The sequence below is a fragment of the Notamacropus eugenii genome, chromosome 4 (genome assembly GCF_028372415.1).
Source record: "Notamacropus eugenii isolate mMacEug1 chromosome 4, mMacEug1.pri_v2, whole genome shotgun sequence".
NCBI lineage: Eukaryota > Metazoa > Chordata > Mammalia > Diprotodontia > Macropodidae > Notamacropus > Notamacropus eugenii.
Window position 1 is genome coordinate 462,381,255 of NC_092875.1, and position 16,162 is coordinate 462,397,416.

The 16,162-nt window shown below is 40.4% G+C and overlaps 1 protein-coding gene across 1 annotated transcript in view; it reads right to left on the reverse strand.

The window, feature by feature from the left end:
* CKMT2 (creatine kinase, mitochondrial 2) overlaps positions 1-16,162 on the reverse strand; it is a 53,225-nt gene that overhangs the window by 11,198 nt on the left and 25,865 nt on the right. The window contains exons 2-5 of the mRNA XM_072606254.1: positions 9,647-9,818; positions 5,700-5,898; positions 2,366-2,461; positions 224-445 (exon numbers count right to left, since the gene is read on the reverse strand). Coding sequence (XP_072462355.1) covers positions 224-445; positions 2,366-2,461; positions 5,700-5,898; positions 9,647-9,798 — 669 coding nt within the window. The 5' untranslated portion in view covers positions 9,799-9,818. The remainder of the gene's footprint in view (positions 1-223; positions 446-2,365; positions 2,462-5,699; positions 5,899-9,646; positions 9,819-16,162) is intronic.

A 16,162-nucleotide genomic window follows, 5' to 3' on the forward strand; every position in this document is an offset into this window, starting at 1 on the left:
ATACTTTAGTGTCCAGAGCCTTTATTTTATTTTTATTCTGAGAACAAATCAATGATAATTCTGCCTTCTCATTATCTCTCTTTGGGGTGGATTGGCAACCTTCCTCAGTTTTGGACAGGGCTATCTGGATACTGGAAAAGCTACGGAAGGAGAGACAGTGAATTACACTGATATTGCATGTATAAAATTGCCACCTCCTACACCCCTACCCTGGGCTACTCACATCAATGAGCTGTTGCTGTTCCTGCTCAGTCATTTCAGTCAGCTTGTAATATTTCCCAGCCAGGTCTCCCTTGAGCCCCTCCAGGGCAGTGATAGCGACACTTTCCACCTCTCTCCTCTCCGCCCGGGAGCAGGCTGGAGGCAGGCTAAGGCCACGGATACTACGTCCTGTGCGGACTCGGGATGACAGAACATAGCGCTCGTCAAACTGCCCCTGGGTGATCTAAACAGAAGAAATGCAATGGCTCCCATTGAAAAGAAATGTACTGTCAGCTCCCAGACCCCAGAATGCTCAGTACAATCTTATGCCAGATTTTCCCATCCTGCCCCTACTTTCCTCCAAAGAGTACAGCTGTTACTTGATGTATCAAGGTTCACAGCCAGCATCCCTTGGATACTGCAACATTGGATGTTGGATTGATTTGATGAATGAGTTTGTTCAAAAACTCTTAGAATACTGGCACTTTGGGACAGCCTTTGAGGTCTGAGAGGTACACTTGTGACAAACGTACAAGTGTTTTAGACTTCAATGGACCTTAGATCTTGTCAACATGGCCACTCTCTCAACTAACAGATCACAATTCATCCATTCATCTCATTCTTGGTGATTTTTGGATATGTCCTTCTGTACATACTCCACAAGGAGTACACTCAACATATTAAGGGCCTTCTAGTTCTTCTAATATTATGTGGATAACGCTGAACCATATGAACTGACCAAGGCAGTTAGGTGGGACAGTGGATAGAGCCCCAGGGAGAAGTCCTGAGTTCGAATCCAGTCTCAGACACTGGAAAAGTCACTTAATCTCTGTTTGCCTCAGTTTCCTCAACAAATGGAGATAATAACAGCATCGACCTCAAAAGATCCTCGTGGAGATCAAATGAGATATTTGTAAAGCACTCAGTATGATGCCTGGCACTCAGTAGGCACTGTACAAATGCTTGTTCCCTCCCTCATCTTTGGCTAGTCCTCTTTCTTGCCATATGATCAACCCACCTTCTCTCTCATCATCGTTTCTGATTACTGCTTTCGTCAGTCAGCTGGCATTTACCAACAGCTACCACAGTGCCAGGCACTGTGCTGAGCAATGAAGATACAACACAAAGGGCACAAAAAGCTTTAAACAATGGATAGGAAATTAATGGAATTTATTAGGACTAGTAAAGCCTATGTAAATAGTTTCATAAAAGGCTTAGATAAATTGACTAATTCATAAGAAAACTAAAGATGTATTCTAAGTATAAGTATGTTATATTTATATATAAAATAAATATATTCCCAAATGGAATATATCTTAAATATAAATGTTTGGCATGTTCATAGAGTTGCTTCATGTTTTCATTGACATCTTCCTTGAACCTCATAACTACTGTAGGAGGTAGATGAGGTATTTATTATTTTCCCCATTTTACAGATAAAAGCACTAAGGTCAAAAGATGTAATGACAATTATACAGTTTTTTGCAATGCTTTAAAATTTGCAAAATATGTTTAATGCATCATTTCATGTGAACCTCATCATGATCCTGAGATTAGTTGTCCCCATTTTACAAAGGGAAAAACTGAGACTCAGAGGGGTTAAGGACTTGTCCTAAGTCTCACAGCTGGTAAATATCTGAAGGATTTATACCTAGATCTTCTCGATTCCAAACCCATCCAGAACATTGCCCATGAGGTCATACTCCCTCCTATTAAGTAACTGGGCCAAGAGCATAATAACAAGGAAGTGTCAGGAGCAAGGGCTCATACAAAGTTTTATCTGCATTAATCTCATGCTTTTTCTCTGATACCATAACCTCAAAGAGGACCTACAAACATATTGCAGGGTGCCACTCTCAAAGATATGAAAGGGGATTGCATTTCTTTGTATTTCCAGTACTTAGGACACTGCCTGGCACATAGTAAACACTTAAATGATTGTTGATTGACTGACAGGTTGAATGGAACAGAGGCCCAGGCCTGATCCAGGCCCATTAAATGGCATTAAAGTCCAAGGATTTTTGTCTCTCTTCAGGTCCCTCTGTAAGAGTATGCATGACAAAAAACTAAAAAGAGTCAACCCCCCTCCAAAAAAACCCCTTCAAATCAACTCAGTCACATTGTGGGAAAGTGAACTATGGAGGAGGGGCTGGGCTGGACATACCTTGGATGCATCCAGGTCAGTGTGATGCTTCATCACTGTTGGGTCATAGCCATTGTGCCTTAGCTTAATGACTGGGTCAAAAAGCTCCGCAAAGACCTACAGAGGAGAAAGTGCATCATCTTAGCAATCATTTTTCCGTTCTCCTTTCATGCAGAGGCAGACACAAGCTACATCCCTTGAATTCCTAGGCTATTGATGTTGCTTGTCCGTCATTCTTGAAGACAACTGATAATATCAAGAAGGAGATGCCTTGACTTGCAAGTGAATTGGATTTAAGTGAGGTGGGGCTGTGCAAAGTCACCAGCCTCACTGTCTCCTATGGAACCATTTGGGTCCAGTGGCCAGATATAGATCAAAATGACTGGAGATGACCCTGGAGGCAGTGGGAGATCTTGGCCTTTTTAAATTAAGGTCTTTCCTAGGATTCAGTTTGTCTGAAGCAAAGCCCATTCAGTGATTAAGATGAGGTAAAAAATGAGGCAAAAAATGGCCTCTTTTACCAAGTCAAAAAAAATCAATCTGGGAGGAGATGACCCTCATGGTTTCTGGCCCAAACAGAAACAATTGCTATTTATACTTACCCTGAGCCATCAAAACACAAACAATGACCAAATGAGGCTTGGACTGGGACCTGCTGTTGGCCAATCAGTGAGAGCCAGAGGGATTTGCGTTTAAAGCATGGTCCTTAAGAAAACAGAACAAAATCTAGCCATAAACCCCAAAGTATCTTCGAGGTTTCAGCAATCAAAATTTATATTCCTTTAGACATAGTACCCTCAGGTAAGGTTATGATTCCTTATGTGGACAGGGGGAGAGGGAGGAGAGGAGGACAGGAGAGAGGAAGGGAGGAGGGAAGGAAGAAAGGAAGGAAGGAAGGAAGGAAGGAAGGAAGGAAGGAAGGAAGGAAGGAAGGAAGGAAGGAAGGAAGGAAGGAGGGAAGGAAGAGTTATTAATAGGAAGAAAATAGATGGTGGTTTTCTTTTCTAGAAAGAGTAAAATACATTTGCCTCTACCACCTCACCACACATTTATTCCTCAGGTCCCTATAGTCCAGTTTCTGTCCTCATGAAGGTCACCAATGATGTTCTAATTAACAAAGCCAATGACCTATACTCAGTCCTCAGTCTCCTTGACCTCTTTGCATCATTTAACACTGTTGGCTACTTCCTCTTTCTTGATAGCCTCTTTTCTTCTAACTTTCATGACCCTGTATTCTCGTGGTTCTCCCATTTTTCTCATCAGTCCATTTCTGTCTCCCCCACCTTTTTTCTCTTCTTTCCCCACTCCTCAGCATAGCGATCTCCCATATTCTCTCCTGTTCCCTTGCTTTCTTTCCTATTCTCTTCCCCTTTGGGATACATCCTCTCACATGACTTTAGTAAAAATCTCAGAAAATTACTCCTAAATCTCTATAAACAACATCTTACTCATCCTTGACATGTATTCCTCCATTTCTAATCATCTAATGGATAGCTCTTCCTGGAAGTCCCTCCAAAATCTCGAATTCATCATATCAAATGCTGAACGTGGTCTTTCTCCCCAACCCCTTCTCCCTAACTGCTCTACTTTTGGTGATAAGACTCCATTGTTTTATTTTCTCAGTCTCAACACCTCGGGGTCAACTTTGACTGCTCTCTCAGGCTCCTCATCTCTAACCCATCAGAACCCTAGACTCTGACCCTGTCCCCCAGCTCTGAGAGATGAGCTTTTGCCTTATCTTGCTGAGGTCAGACTCTCATCACCAACCACTTTTCTGGCATCTCTACACCGGGCCAGTATCCCCTTTTCTCTCCTTTACCCTTTCATATGTTGTCTTCTTCCATTAGAATTTAAGTACCTTGAGGGCAAGGACCATCTTGCTGCTTGTATCTCCTGTGTTTAGCATAACACCAGTCACATAGTAAGCATTTTCATAATGATCAATCTATCTCTCTGTATCAGTCAATAAACATTATTAAGCACAAACTATATGCCAAGTAATGTGTTAAGTGCTAGGGACATAAAAAGGGGCAAAGGACAGACCCTACCCACTAGAAGTTTTCAGTCTGATTCTCTGTCTATCTATCTATCTATCTATCTATCTATCTATCTATCTATCTATTTATCATCTATCTATCTATCATCTATCTATCTTATCTATCTATTTATCTATTTATCATCTATCTATCATCTATCTATCTATCTATCTATCTATCTATCTATCTATCTATCTATCTATCTATCTATTGTCTCACTCCTCCTACACAATCAATTGATTGTCAGTTCTACTTTCACATTATCTCTTCCATCCATCCCTTAATTTCCAATTCCCACTATAATCTCCCTAGTCCAAGTCTTATCATATCTTACCTAGACTAATATAACTAGCCTTCCTACCCCATCTATCTTTTTTGCAATCACTTCATACACCAAATAATCTCCCTAATATGACACTTTGGCCATTTTACTCTTTTCCTTAAAAACCTTTAGTGTCTCAAACACTGCCTGTAAAACCAAGTTGTAAGTCCTTATTCTGTATCCAGGGAACTCAATGATCTTTATTCACAAATACTTTTCAAATCTCATTTCATACTCTTCCTCTTTTATACGGTTATTTCCAGCCAAGTTGGACAACTTATGACCCCTTTCCTTGCTCTGTTCCTCCTAATTACTAGACCTTTGTTCATACTATCCCTTAATGTCTAGAATGGGCTCCACTATCTTCCCCACTTCCATTCCTTGAAATTCCTCCTTTTCTTCAAAACCCAGGTACCGAGGTACCCAACTCAGGTTCCATTTCCTCCATGAAGCATTCTCTGGTTATCCCGCTAAAAGTGATCTGTTCCTCCTCAGATATCTCATTAACACTTTGTCGGAGCCTCTCCTTTTCACTGTTCACGTTCTGACTTGTATTACAGGTTTTTTGCATACATCTCGTATGTCCGTTGTTAGATTGTGAACTCCTTCGGGGGTAGGTCTCTGTCTTATTTCATTTTTATATCTCTAGGGTTAAACAAGTGCCTTTGGCATGAAAGGTACCAAATAAATGTTAGCTGAATTGAAATGACAAAATCACACAACTTAGCCATGGCACATATTTCTCAACAGGAGGAATGTTGCTCTGCCTTCAGTAAATGAAATACAAACTGTGGAAACTGTAGCTTACGTCTTCCCGCATATAGTTTTGCACAGCTCATCCCTTTGAGAAGTAAAAGGAATCTAAAATTATCTTTCAAATTATCCTAAGGACCCTTCCTGATGCAATGGGATCAAATGCACCCTTCTAATCTGCCTTCAAGTAGAATGACAGCTGTTTCTTTAGCAGCCTCTTGAGGGAAGAAACCAACAGCTTTACCTCATAAGACTCCTCATCACCAGCCACCATGCCAACAGTTTTAATGAAGGGATGGCCAGGGTTGTCCACCCCAGTTTGGATGCACTGGTCCAGGGTGTAGCCATTGGGAGTCATCTTGTCACGGAGCCTAGCATAGATGGCGGGGGTGAGACATTCTGCCATGCAGTTGTTATGCTTACGTAGGTCAGGATAGTCAGCGCTGTAGAAAGAGGAAGATACCAGTATTCAGTGGAGATGCATTTTAGGAACCATTTCCTGACTTGGGTGACTCATAAATAAGAAAGGGGGTGGGGGTGGGGGAAGGTATTGGAGAAAGAATAAGCTTTTGTCCATTATCCATTTTTCTACTACTCCTCAGAAATAGCATCCACAGAAAACAAGGGGAACATTTGGCTGTTCAGCTGCTCAGAAAAAACCCCATGAATTCAGGAGACAAAGTTAAAAATACAAGTAGCACAAATGTACTGTTCATCATGGGAAGAAACTGATGGTTCTGCTTGAGGAAGCCCATGCTTGTGAGCTGGCTGCCATAGCCCCAGAGATATGGTTCATAAAGAAAAAACAGGAGAGCAGAGAACAAGAAAAGAAATAAAACAAATCTTATCTGCCATTTTAAAAATATTGTTTCTAAAAAATGTTCAAGTGCCAACAATAATAGCTAGAGTATTGTATAAAATATTTTGTTTGTATAATCTCATTTGATCACTAACCAACACTGTGAAATGTATCTGTATACATACACATATATACCTACATACACACAAACACATACATACATACATACATATATACACATACATACACACGAGAATATGTATATGTGTATGTGTATATATATATATATATATATATCAGAGCAGGTATATCCAAGAATAATTGTACTGAAAGTACACTGAGAGGCAGTGTAGTACAGTGAAAAGCGAACAGGCTCTAAAGTCAAAAGACCCAGTCCTTTGAATGACTTTGGCTAAGTCCTTTAACTTCTTTGGGCTTGGGTTTTTTGATTTATAAAATGAAGACGTTTGACTTGATTGGCCTCTGAGGTCTCTTCCAATTATCTAATAATAGTAGTGATGATGATGGCGATGATAACATGAATAATAGTATTCATAAAATTTTTAAATCATTCATCTGTTAAATTATTAAATAATAGTATTTATATAGTTCTTTGAGGTTTGCAAATCATTTGATATCTACTATCTCATTTAATCCTCACAACAATATATTGCCTAGGGGCTATTATTATCCCCATTTTATAAAGGAGGAAACTGAGGCAGGCAGAGGTTAATGATTTGTCCAGGGCTACACAGCTAGAAAGTATTTGCAAGGTCCACCTAGTTCTGGTTCTTTTCTCCTGATTTAACCCAGAAAAAAAATCAACGCCAAGGTTCTGTGATATCCCTGTCAAAAAAAAATTGTCTGGCATAAGAGCTTCCTATCTGCAGCATTCTCTAGTATGGAGATATAGAACCTCACTAGACCGTGCACGATAGCCTTCACTTCTAAGTAAAGATGTTTAAACACAGTTTTCTATCCTACTTCAGGTTTTCTTTTCTCTTCTTTCTTCAACTAATGTTCATAGCCCCAATTCCAAGTTTGCCTGCCAGTCTACCTCCCTCCTCTGTTTGTCCTGTTTTGTCCACATTCTCCTTAAAATGTAGCCTCCAGAACTGAGCACAATGCTGCCTACGTGGCCTGACCAGAGCCTGCTGCAGTGGGGACTGTCCCTTCATCTTGGAGCCTGTGCTTTTGTTAGTGTAACCTGATGGTTTGGGGTTTTGGGGCTGCCATATCACATCATTGACTCATGTTGATCTTTCAGTCCACTAAAAGCTCCAAATTCTTTTCACAGGAATAGTTTCCTAGTATCAGCATCCTTATCGTGTACCCACTGATTTTTGAGCTCAACTGTGACATTACATTTGTCCCTATTAAAAGTCATCTTTTTACATTTAGCCTATCATTCCAATCCATTGAAATCTCTTTGGATCCTAATTCAGGGGTCCAGCGTATCTGTCATCTGCCCCTCCTACCCTCACATAATTTGCATACGAGAGAAGCATCCTAGATAAGCATCCCAACTACACCTTGACACAAATCATTCACAAAAAAATGTTGAAGAAAATAAGACCAAGAAGTGATGTGTGGGGCACTTCACTAGAGGCCACTGTCCCACTAGCTAGCTGTCGTCGTCGTCATCACCATCCTCATCATCACCATCATCATTGTCATCATCATCATCATCATCATCATCGTCATCATCACCATCACCATCATCATCGTCATCATCATCATCATCAGTGTTTTACAAACAGTATCTCATGTGAGCCTCACACCAACTCTGGGAGGCAGGCACTATTTATAAGCCCACTTTACAGGTAAGGAAACTGAGGCAGACAGTTTAACGGTCATACAGGTAGCAAGTGTCTGAGCCCAATTTGAACTCAGGTCTACCCAACTACTCCAGGGCCAGTTCTCTATCCACTGTGCTACTTAGAGGCTCAAATCATTCAGCCTAACGTAGCCCACATCTCTCCATCTTGTTAACAAATATTTTCCGAGAGACTCAGTCCAATGCTTTGCTGAAATTCAGGTAAACAATTTCTCTAGTGTTGCCCTGATCCATCTCTAAGTTTTGAAAGGATTCTCTTAAGGAAAAGGGTACTGAAGCCAGTTAGCTATGAGTTGACCTGGCCTCCACCCTAGAATGACCAAACTTCCTGAGGACACTCCAGCTGGTCTAAACCAACTAGAAAAAAAAATTCAAAAAGCTGGAGTACTGTGTTCTGCCAGATGTTTCCACTCCTCAGCCTCCCCAGCCTTTGGTTATTTTGTAAAACAACTTAACCTTCCCTGAAGCTGACCTTCCCAAGCACTCTCCCCTGCTGAAATGTGTTTAAACCCTGCCCCCTTGGCCCCTTGTGGGCACTCCTGCACTCTGGCTCTACGTGGTGTTCTGAACAGCAATTCTCTTGCCTCAATTAAACACCCTTCTTGTGGCTACTTTGGTATTTCTCTTTATTGTGAGTTGACAAAGAGACTGAATTTGTTCTGCTTGCCTGCTGCGGACAGTGGGTAAAAGCTGAAAAGAGGCATGTTTAGGTTTGATGTAAGGGAAAACTTCCCCCAAATGAGAATTGTCCAAAAGGGTAATGAGCTGCCGTGAGAGGATACCTCCTCACTGTACATCTTTAAGTAAAGGCTGGATGACGCCTTGTTGGGTATTGATCAATCAACAAGCACTAATTAAGCACCTACGGTGTGCCAGGCACAAAAACAAAAGTGAAACAATTCCTGTCCTTGAGTTTACAATCTAGCAAGATCTATATTTTAGAGGATATTTTTCAGGTAGATGGAAGAGACTAAAAAGTGTGTTTTTAAACTTCTTTGTGTCCTGCTCCTCTTTGGCAATATGGTGAATCCTATGGACCCCTTCTCAGAATATTAAACACATAGAATAAAATACATAGAATTACAAAGGACACAAATTATATTGAAATGCACTTAATGAATTTTTTTAAAAGTTCATAGATCCTAGGTTAAAAACACTGATCATGGTCTGGGTACTGAAGTCTCTTCCAACTTTGAAAAGCTATGATTCTGTGATATCCCTGTCAAAAAATAAAAGAAAAGATTATCTGGTGTGGTTGCTTCCCCTCTTTAATGTACTCCAATCTGGAGATTTATAGTCTTACTAGATTATATACTTAAAGGACAGAATGCATGACTTTTAGTTTCGATGTATCCTCTGTGGGACTAGCAGGGAGTGCCTTCCACATGTAGACACTCCGATGTTTATTTGATCATCCTTAAGAACAGGGCAAGACCTGGTGTTCTCTTTCCTGTAAGCCACCCTCCCCACCCCCACTGTAGGTTTCTAGCACTAAGAAAGCACATCACCATCACCAACTTTCACCTGGAGTTATTTTTAAAGTAAAGGAACTCACCTCGCAGGAAAGAGCCGGGTCCTTTCCTGAGCATGAGCGCTCACATTCTGCTGATTCAGCAGGTAGCCACCCGTTAAGGCACCAGTGCCAACGGTAGCCAACAGCAGGGAGGCGCTTCGGCCAGTTAGAAATCGAGAGAAGGCACTGGCCATCCTTCTTCTTGGGAGACTGCCTGGAAAGGAAAAACAGCATGATTGGACACATGGCACTAGATGACCTTCATTGTTAAACAGAGGAAAACAGTAGCATGTTCCAGAGTTCACTTTTCTTATACCTTATAGGGAAAGATTTGAACAAAAGCCTTGCACGCAACTTTAGAGACCCTAGAGTAGGTGGAGAGCTCTGGCACCCCCACTCATCCCCATCTAATCAGTTATGCCAGAGAGAGGTTACGAGTTATAAATTAAATTTACAAATTAAAAAACCAGTAATCATGTTGGGCTTTGTTTGAGTACCGATGTCTAAAAACAATTCTCCCAATCTTGGAGACAACAGGAACAGGACATAAATGTAAATGAGTGTGCTTTGAGAGAGAGAGAGAGAGAGAGAGAGATTGAGCTTTGTTCTCTGCATGTCCTGGTAACAAGTGAAATGTCTAGCCTTTTAGAAGTATGCATTAACTTTTCAAATCATGGCAGTAGGAGAGTCATGTCTTTTCCCAGGACTACCCACTCCATGTCTTACCCAACAATGCTGTGCAGATTATTTTATCTCCCCATGACTTCATGAGGAGGTACTGTAATACTGTGGGGAAAAGGTGGTCTCTGGAGCCAGAGGATCCAAATTCAAATACCACCTCTGGTACTTAGTACTTGTGTGACCTTGAACGATACACTTAACTTTGCTGGGTTTCCATTTCCTCTACTGGAAAATAACAAGTGATTAGTCTAGATCCCTGAGATCCTTTAAGGTCTTTGTCCATGAACCTATGACATATCATTTTCTATTGGTTTCTACACATTGGGAAAAAAAAGCAGCTGTTCTTCCCTCACAAATGCATGGTCATGTGACCTTAGGGATGTCAGGATTTATTCAATGCCTATTATTGGTTAGGCACTGAACTAAGAACCAGTTCTCATCTCTCCAAAATAAAGGGGATGAACTGTGAGATTTGGGGCTGCTTTTTAAATGAAACTTTATTATTCATAAACTTCCATCTTACCAGGAAGTTTGTCATTACATCTAGTAAGATGTTGAATTGGTGACTTTATGGTTTCTAGTAGCTCCGTCCTTGTAGCCCTAATGACTCATTTCACACTCTGACACTATCACCACCCTAGTATAGGCCTTCATCACCTCACACATGGCTACTGATTAGTTTCCCAGTCTGAAGGCTCTTCCCATTTCAATACTTCTTCCACTCAGCTGTCAAACTGATCTTCTTAAAACTCAAGTTTTAAGTATTTATTAATGCTCACTTATGAGCTTTTTGTATTTAAATCATTCCTTTTTTGGTAGAGGAAACAAATAGCTGTCCCATACCTGACTTTCTTTATACAGTAAGTGCCATTTTAGAAAGGACGGTATTAATCCCTCTTGAGTAAAAGTACTCTTCAGCCATACTCTAAAACTTCATTTTAGAGATTTTTCCTAGAAGTGTAGGGTGGGGGGAAAATGAGCCAGAGAGAAATACCTTTTCCCCTCTTTTTGGGGTCAGTGTCCCCAAGAATTGAGCTCATTTTGAAGTGAGACCATAGGCAGGGTCCCATGTGTGAGGATGTCTGCCTGAGCTGCAGAGGACACGAAAGATAAAGTCCTTTTCCTACAAGGACCACCTTGTAGGACCTCTAGGGGTGGAGCTAGCCCAAGCTCACCTAGGAGCTGAACACATTCTTGCAGACAGGTCTTTATTTTTCCTCCTGACTAAACTAAATCCCTGTTGTAGATTTTGTTAAATGAGAATCTTTCACCTTCTCTCTCTCAAAAATGTAGTATATTAAGGTTATGACTATAAAACTACACTGGTATAAAAGTACTTCATCTTTCTGACAATTCCACCACCTTTGGGACTTTGCCTGTTAGTGAACATGCTGCAGACTCTATTTAAATACTCTCTGTAGCTGAACTACTCGTTTAGAAAGGGAGTCTAATTTACGGTTTGTACAGATAGGACTGTATGGTATAAATAAGTAAAGCTTTCACAATGTCTTTGGAGGAAATTTGTGTAAAAGATGTGCCCAGCATGCCTCCAAAACAGTCAGGATGGAGTTTATCTTATTTTCCAGGCGGGATTGTTTTATATCAGAAGATGTACCTTATAAAGCCCCTGAGACAGGAGTTTGGGGAAGAGAGAAATCTATGCAAAGCTAGGTTGTTTTCTTCAAATCCCTCCATGCCCCCTGGCATTAGTATAATCTCACCGAGTGAGTGTGAAGAGATCACACAGGAGAGGTGATGAAGGGCCAGCCTAGCTATGGTATGTCTCCCTTGGATAAAAGCTTGAGTATCTAGACATATCTCACTGCTCATTTCATAGCCAGAGGGCCTTGCAGACAGCATGAGTGACCTACAAATTCATTTTGACTGAAAAAATACTGATACCAAGTTTATTGTTTTGTGGTTGTCTTATCATAGAGATTCAGTTCCCTCTCTTGTATGCCCCCGGAGAGCAGTGCAGACTGCTTGCTCAAGAGACTCAGAGAGGAGACTGATGGGGCCTGTGTTGGAATTTCTAGTACTGGGCAACTGGTTGAAAGAATGCTTTTTTGACAGTATTTCTTCCGGGAAATGTGGAAAGATTTAGAGAGGCTGAACTCTAAACTGACCATCTTTCTTTCTCCTCTCTCTCCCTTAACAGAAGTCTCTTCCCAGAGTCTGACTTGATGTAGCAGCCACCTGGGTATGACAGACGTATGAAGGATCCATGGGTTCATCAGCAGCCGTCCTTCAATGATTATCACAATCCATCTGTGACTTATTTTAGAAGTCCTAAAGAGTCATTTGTGGTACATAGATCTCAAATGACTTGTCCAAGATTACGCAGTTAGTGAGTGTTTCTAAGGTGAGATCTGAACCTAGGTCATCCAAGCCTAATGTTCTGTCTATGACATCTTACTGCCTTTATGTGAAACAGACTAAAATATGAACTGGCCCCCAGTACTATGCAACTCTCATCCCACTTTAAATTGAGAGTGGCAGCATGGTGGAAAGGGGGCCAGAGAATGCTTCAAATTCCATTGTTAGTCTCCCAACAATTGTTTAATTATTGGTACTGCCAATGTGCCAGCTTTATCCAACAATCAATTAGAGATAGGTACACTTCTGAAGGTACTGTACCACACTCATAGCATAATGGCTTGTACATAGTAGGTGCTTAATAAACCCTTGCAAAGTTGAATGGAAATATTCTCAAGGGATTAAAGAAAAAATAGAAAGGACCCATAAGAACAAATATATTTATAATATTTTTTATGGTGGCAAAGAATTGGAAATTGAGGGGATGCTCGTTAATTAGGGAATGACTAAATAAGTTGTGGTATATGATTGTGATGGAATACTACTGTGCAATAAGAAAGATTAAGAAAGACGGTGTCAGAGCAATCTGGGAAGATTTATATGGGCTGATGCAAAGTGAAGTAGCAGAACCAGGAGAATTTTGCACACAGTAACCACAACATCAGAATGATAATCACCTGTGAAAGATTTAGCTGCTCTGAATGATCTATAGTTCCAAAGGACTCATGATAAAAAATGCTATCCACCTCCAGAGAGAACTAATAAACTCTTTGTGCACATTTAAGCCTTTTATCATTTTATTTTTCTTAGTTTTCTTTTTCAACGTGGCTAATGTGAAAGTATGTTTTGCATGAATTCATATTGTAATGGGTATCCTATTTCTTGCCTTCTCAATGGGGAAGGAAGGGGTTGGGAGAGGGAGAGAATTTGGAACTAAAGATTAAAATAAATAACCAAATAAATAAATGGAGTTGAATATTGCAATAAATTCAATCAAAAGACATAATTTGTAGATCAATAGAAGAATGACTCATTCATTCTCCTTAGTAGGGAAAATAGTGAAGTTATTTTATCGTGTACCCAAACACAACAAAAAACGTAATTTCATGGGACATTCCATTCTTTCACCTTCAGGGTTCACGATGAACAGAAGCAAACAGACTCTCATGAGGACAGATTCAGTTTACATGTTACTGTCTATTGTAAAGATTAAAGAGGTAAAGAAAGTCTGAAGAACTTGACAAGCTCCAGATTAAATCAGGGAACTTCAAAGAAAAGGCAAACATGAGAAGAGATGGGGAGGACAGTTAAAATTATGTTAGAAAATAAAATTCTAGATCAATAAGTCAACAAGTCAGAAGGCTTAAAGTCTTATAGGTAAAGGCTTGTAATTTAGATGCCTCATGATTTTGTAGATGACCTGTAAGAACTTTGGAAGACGTGAAGTGAAATAATGCCAATAATGACTTGTACGCAAGATATGGCATCAAAACTCATTACAACAATAACTAGTATTCATACAGTGCTTTTAAGGTTTGCAATGTGTTTTACAAATATTATCTCAACCCTGGAAAGTAGGTGATATTATTATCCCTATTTTGCAGAGGAGGAAACCAAGGCAGACAAGTTAAGTGATCAAAGTCATATAACTAATAAGTACCTGAGGTCAAATTTGAACTCAGGTCTTCCTGACTCTAGGTTCAGGGCTCTGTCACACTTAATCACCTGGCTGCCTGATCATTAAAGAGGCAGTCTAGTGACCTAATGAGAAGGAATGATGATTGACGGATTGCCCAAATACTGAACTTGTATTCATGAGATATTCAAATTATCGGAGCATATATAGATCCTCTATGGTAGATTGTCAGAAAGACACAGACATGATTAACACAAAATGAGAAAAGAATGGATGGATGACAATCTGTACCAGCTGGCAGGATACACACATCTGAGAAATCATGAATGACTTTGAGAATGGTCCTCTGCAATGCTAGGAGCTTCTTTACCTAGGAGTTCTCTATTCTAATGAAATCATAGGGCCAGTCTGTATTCCTTTGTGTAAGTCACTGTGCGAGATATTTTTGATAGAGGTAAAAATAAAAACATCTTCCTTTAAGGAACTTATACTTTATTGGAATAAATAATAATAATAGTTTGATGTTTTACTATTATGATTTGTGAATTATTATTATCTTGGAGCCAGAGGCATAGCTAGCATTTCTCACACCTGGGGCAAGGTTCATAAAATGAAACTCAACCAACTTTTTAAGGCAAATCCATTTGTAGAGGAGATGGAACAGAGACCGGAGACTCACAAAAGCTACTCTACCAAGTGTGGTGAGGGTAACAGCTTACTTGGAGGGCACCAGCCAAAGGGAAGAAGAAGGCATCCTGTGGTAGCTTTTAGTTTAACGAGTTATTAGTGCTAATTAGGAGCTAAGTTCAGTTGTTTCTATTCTGCTTAATGACCACAACAGCTGTCATCATCTCCTAAATGTTAGTGCCCTGAGAAGCAGGTCCCTCTCCTAGGTATGTCTCTGCTTGAAAAGAGCAGGCATTCCAATAGCCGACAAATTTCTTGGGTGGTAAGAAGGTATTTTAGGAATGAAAAAAGACCTGCTACTTATGGCTAAAGGGCCAAATATTCTAGAAAGGACAGCAGTTATAGTTCTCTGTGACATTTGAGCAGCCAGAGAAGACCCTTCACATGGTTCAGGCCAACCTAGCCATCTTCAGGGCTGACCTATCCCATGGAGAGCCAACCAAGTTCTGATGACCCAATACCAGGATATACTGCTCTAACCGCAGGGCGACAAAGGGAGGAGAAGGAAGGTACGATTTTGTCTGCTTTGTTTGTTCCTCAGTTTTTTCACTTTTGCTCAGAAAGATAGTGTTTTAATTATGATGAAGGCCAGTTGTATCCTTAATTCACACTTCTCTCTCCTGAGACAAAACAATACTAACAACCACCACAAAATGTCTTGATCTCATTTTACAATCTAATCTACTCCAGGCCACCCAACGTTGTTCACTGTTATCTCATAGGCATGTGGCAGGATTACTCACAGTATACTCTAACATATATTTGGGGTTGCAAACAGGTCCCTTCAAAGTGTTGTGAGTGCAGTTTTCTCTGTGAAAGTTTTTGTCGTCGTGGGTGAAAGCAGCAAGGTTTTAGTGAAGAGACATAGGGCTCATGGAGGATATGTGACGTATGCCAACATACTGATAAACAACAACAGAGTGAAGGCATAAATATACCTATTTAAACAAATTATTTTGATTGGCAACTAATCTGGGAAATACTGTCCCCTTGGTAGAATTAAAAGGAGAAAAACTATCTCTATTTATTTTTATATTTTATATCTATCTCTATTTGTTCTCCTTCTCTCTCTGTCACAGGGCTTGGGATTCTAACTTCCCTCCTTTAGACTTTTGGTGGGGGGCAGATTTCTCTCTCCCTCCCCTCTCCCTCCCTTCCACAGTGCTGACATGCCCGCGACGTGGGACCTCAAGTCCTTAGCTGCCTCTTCTGCTTTGTGTTTCTTTCCTTAAGCTCAG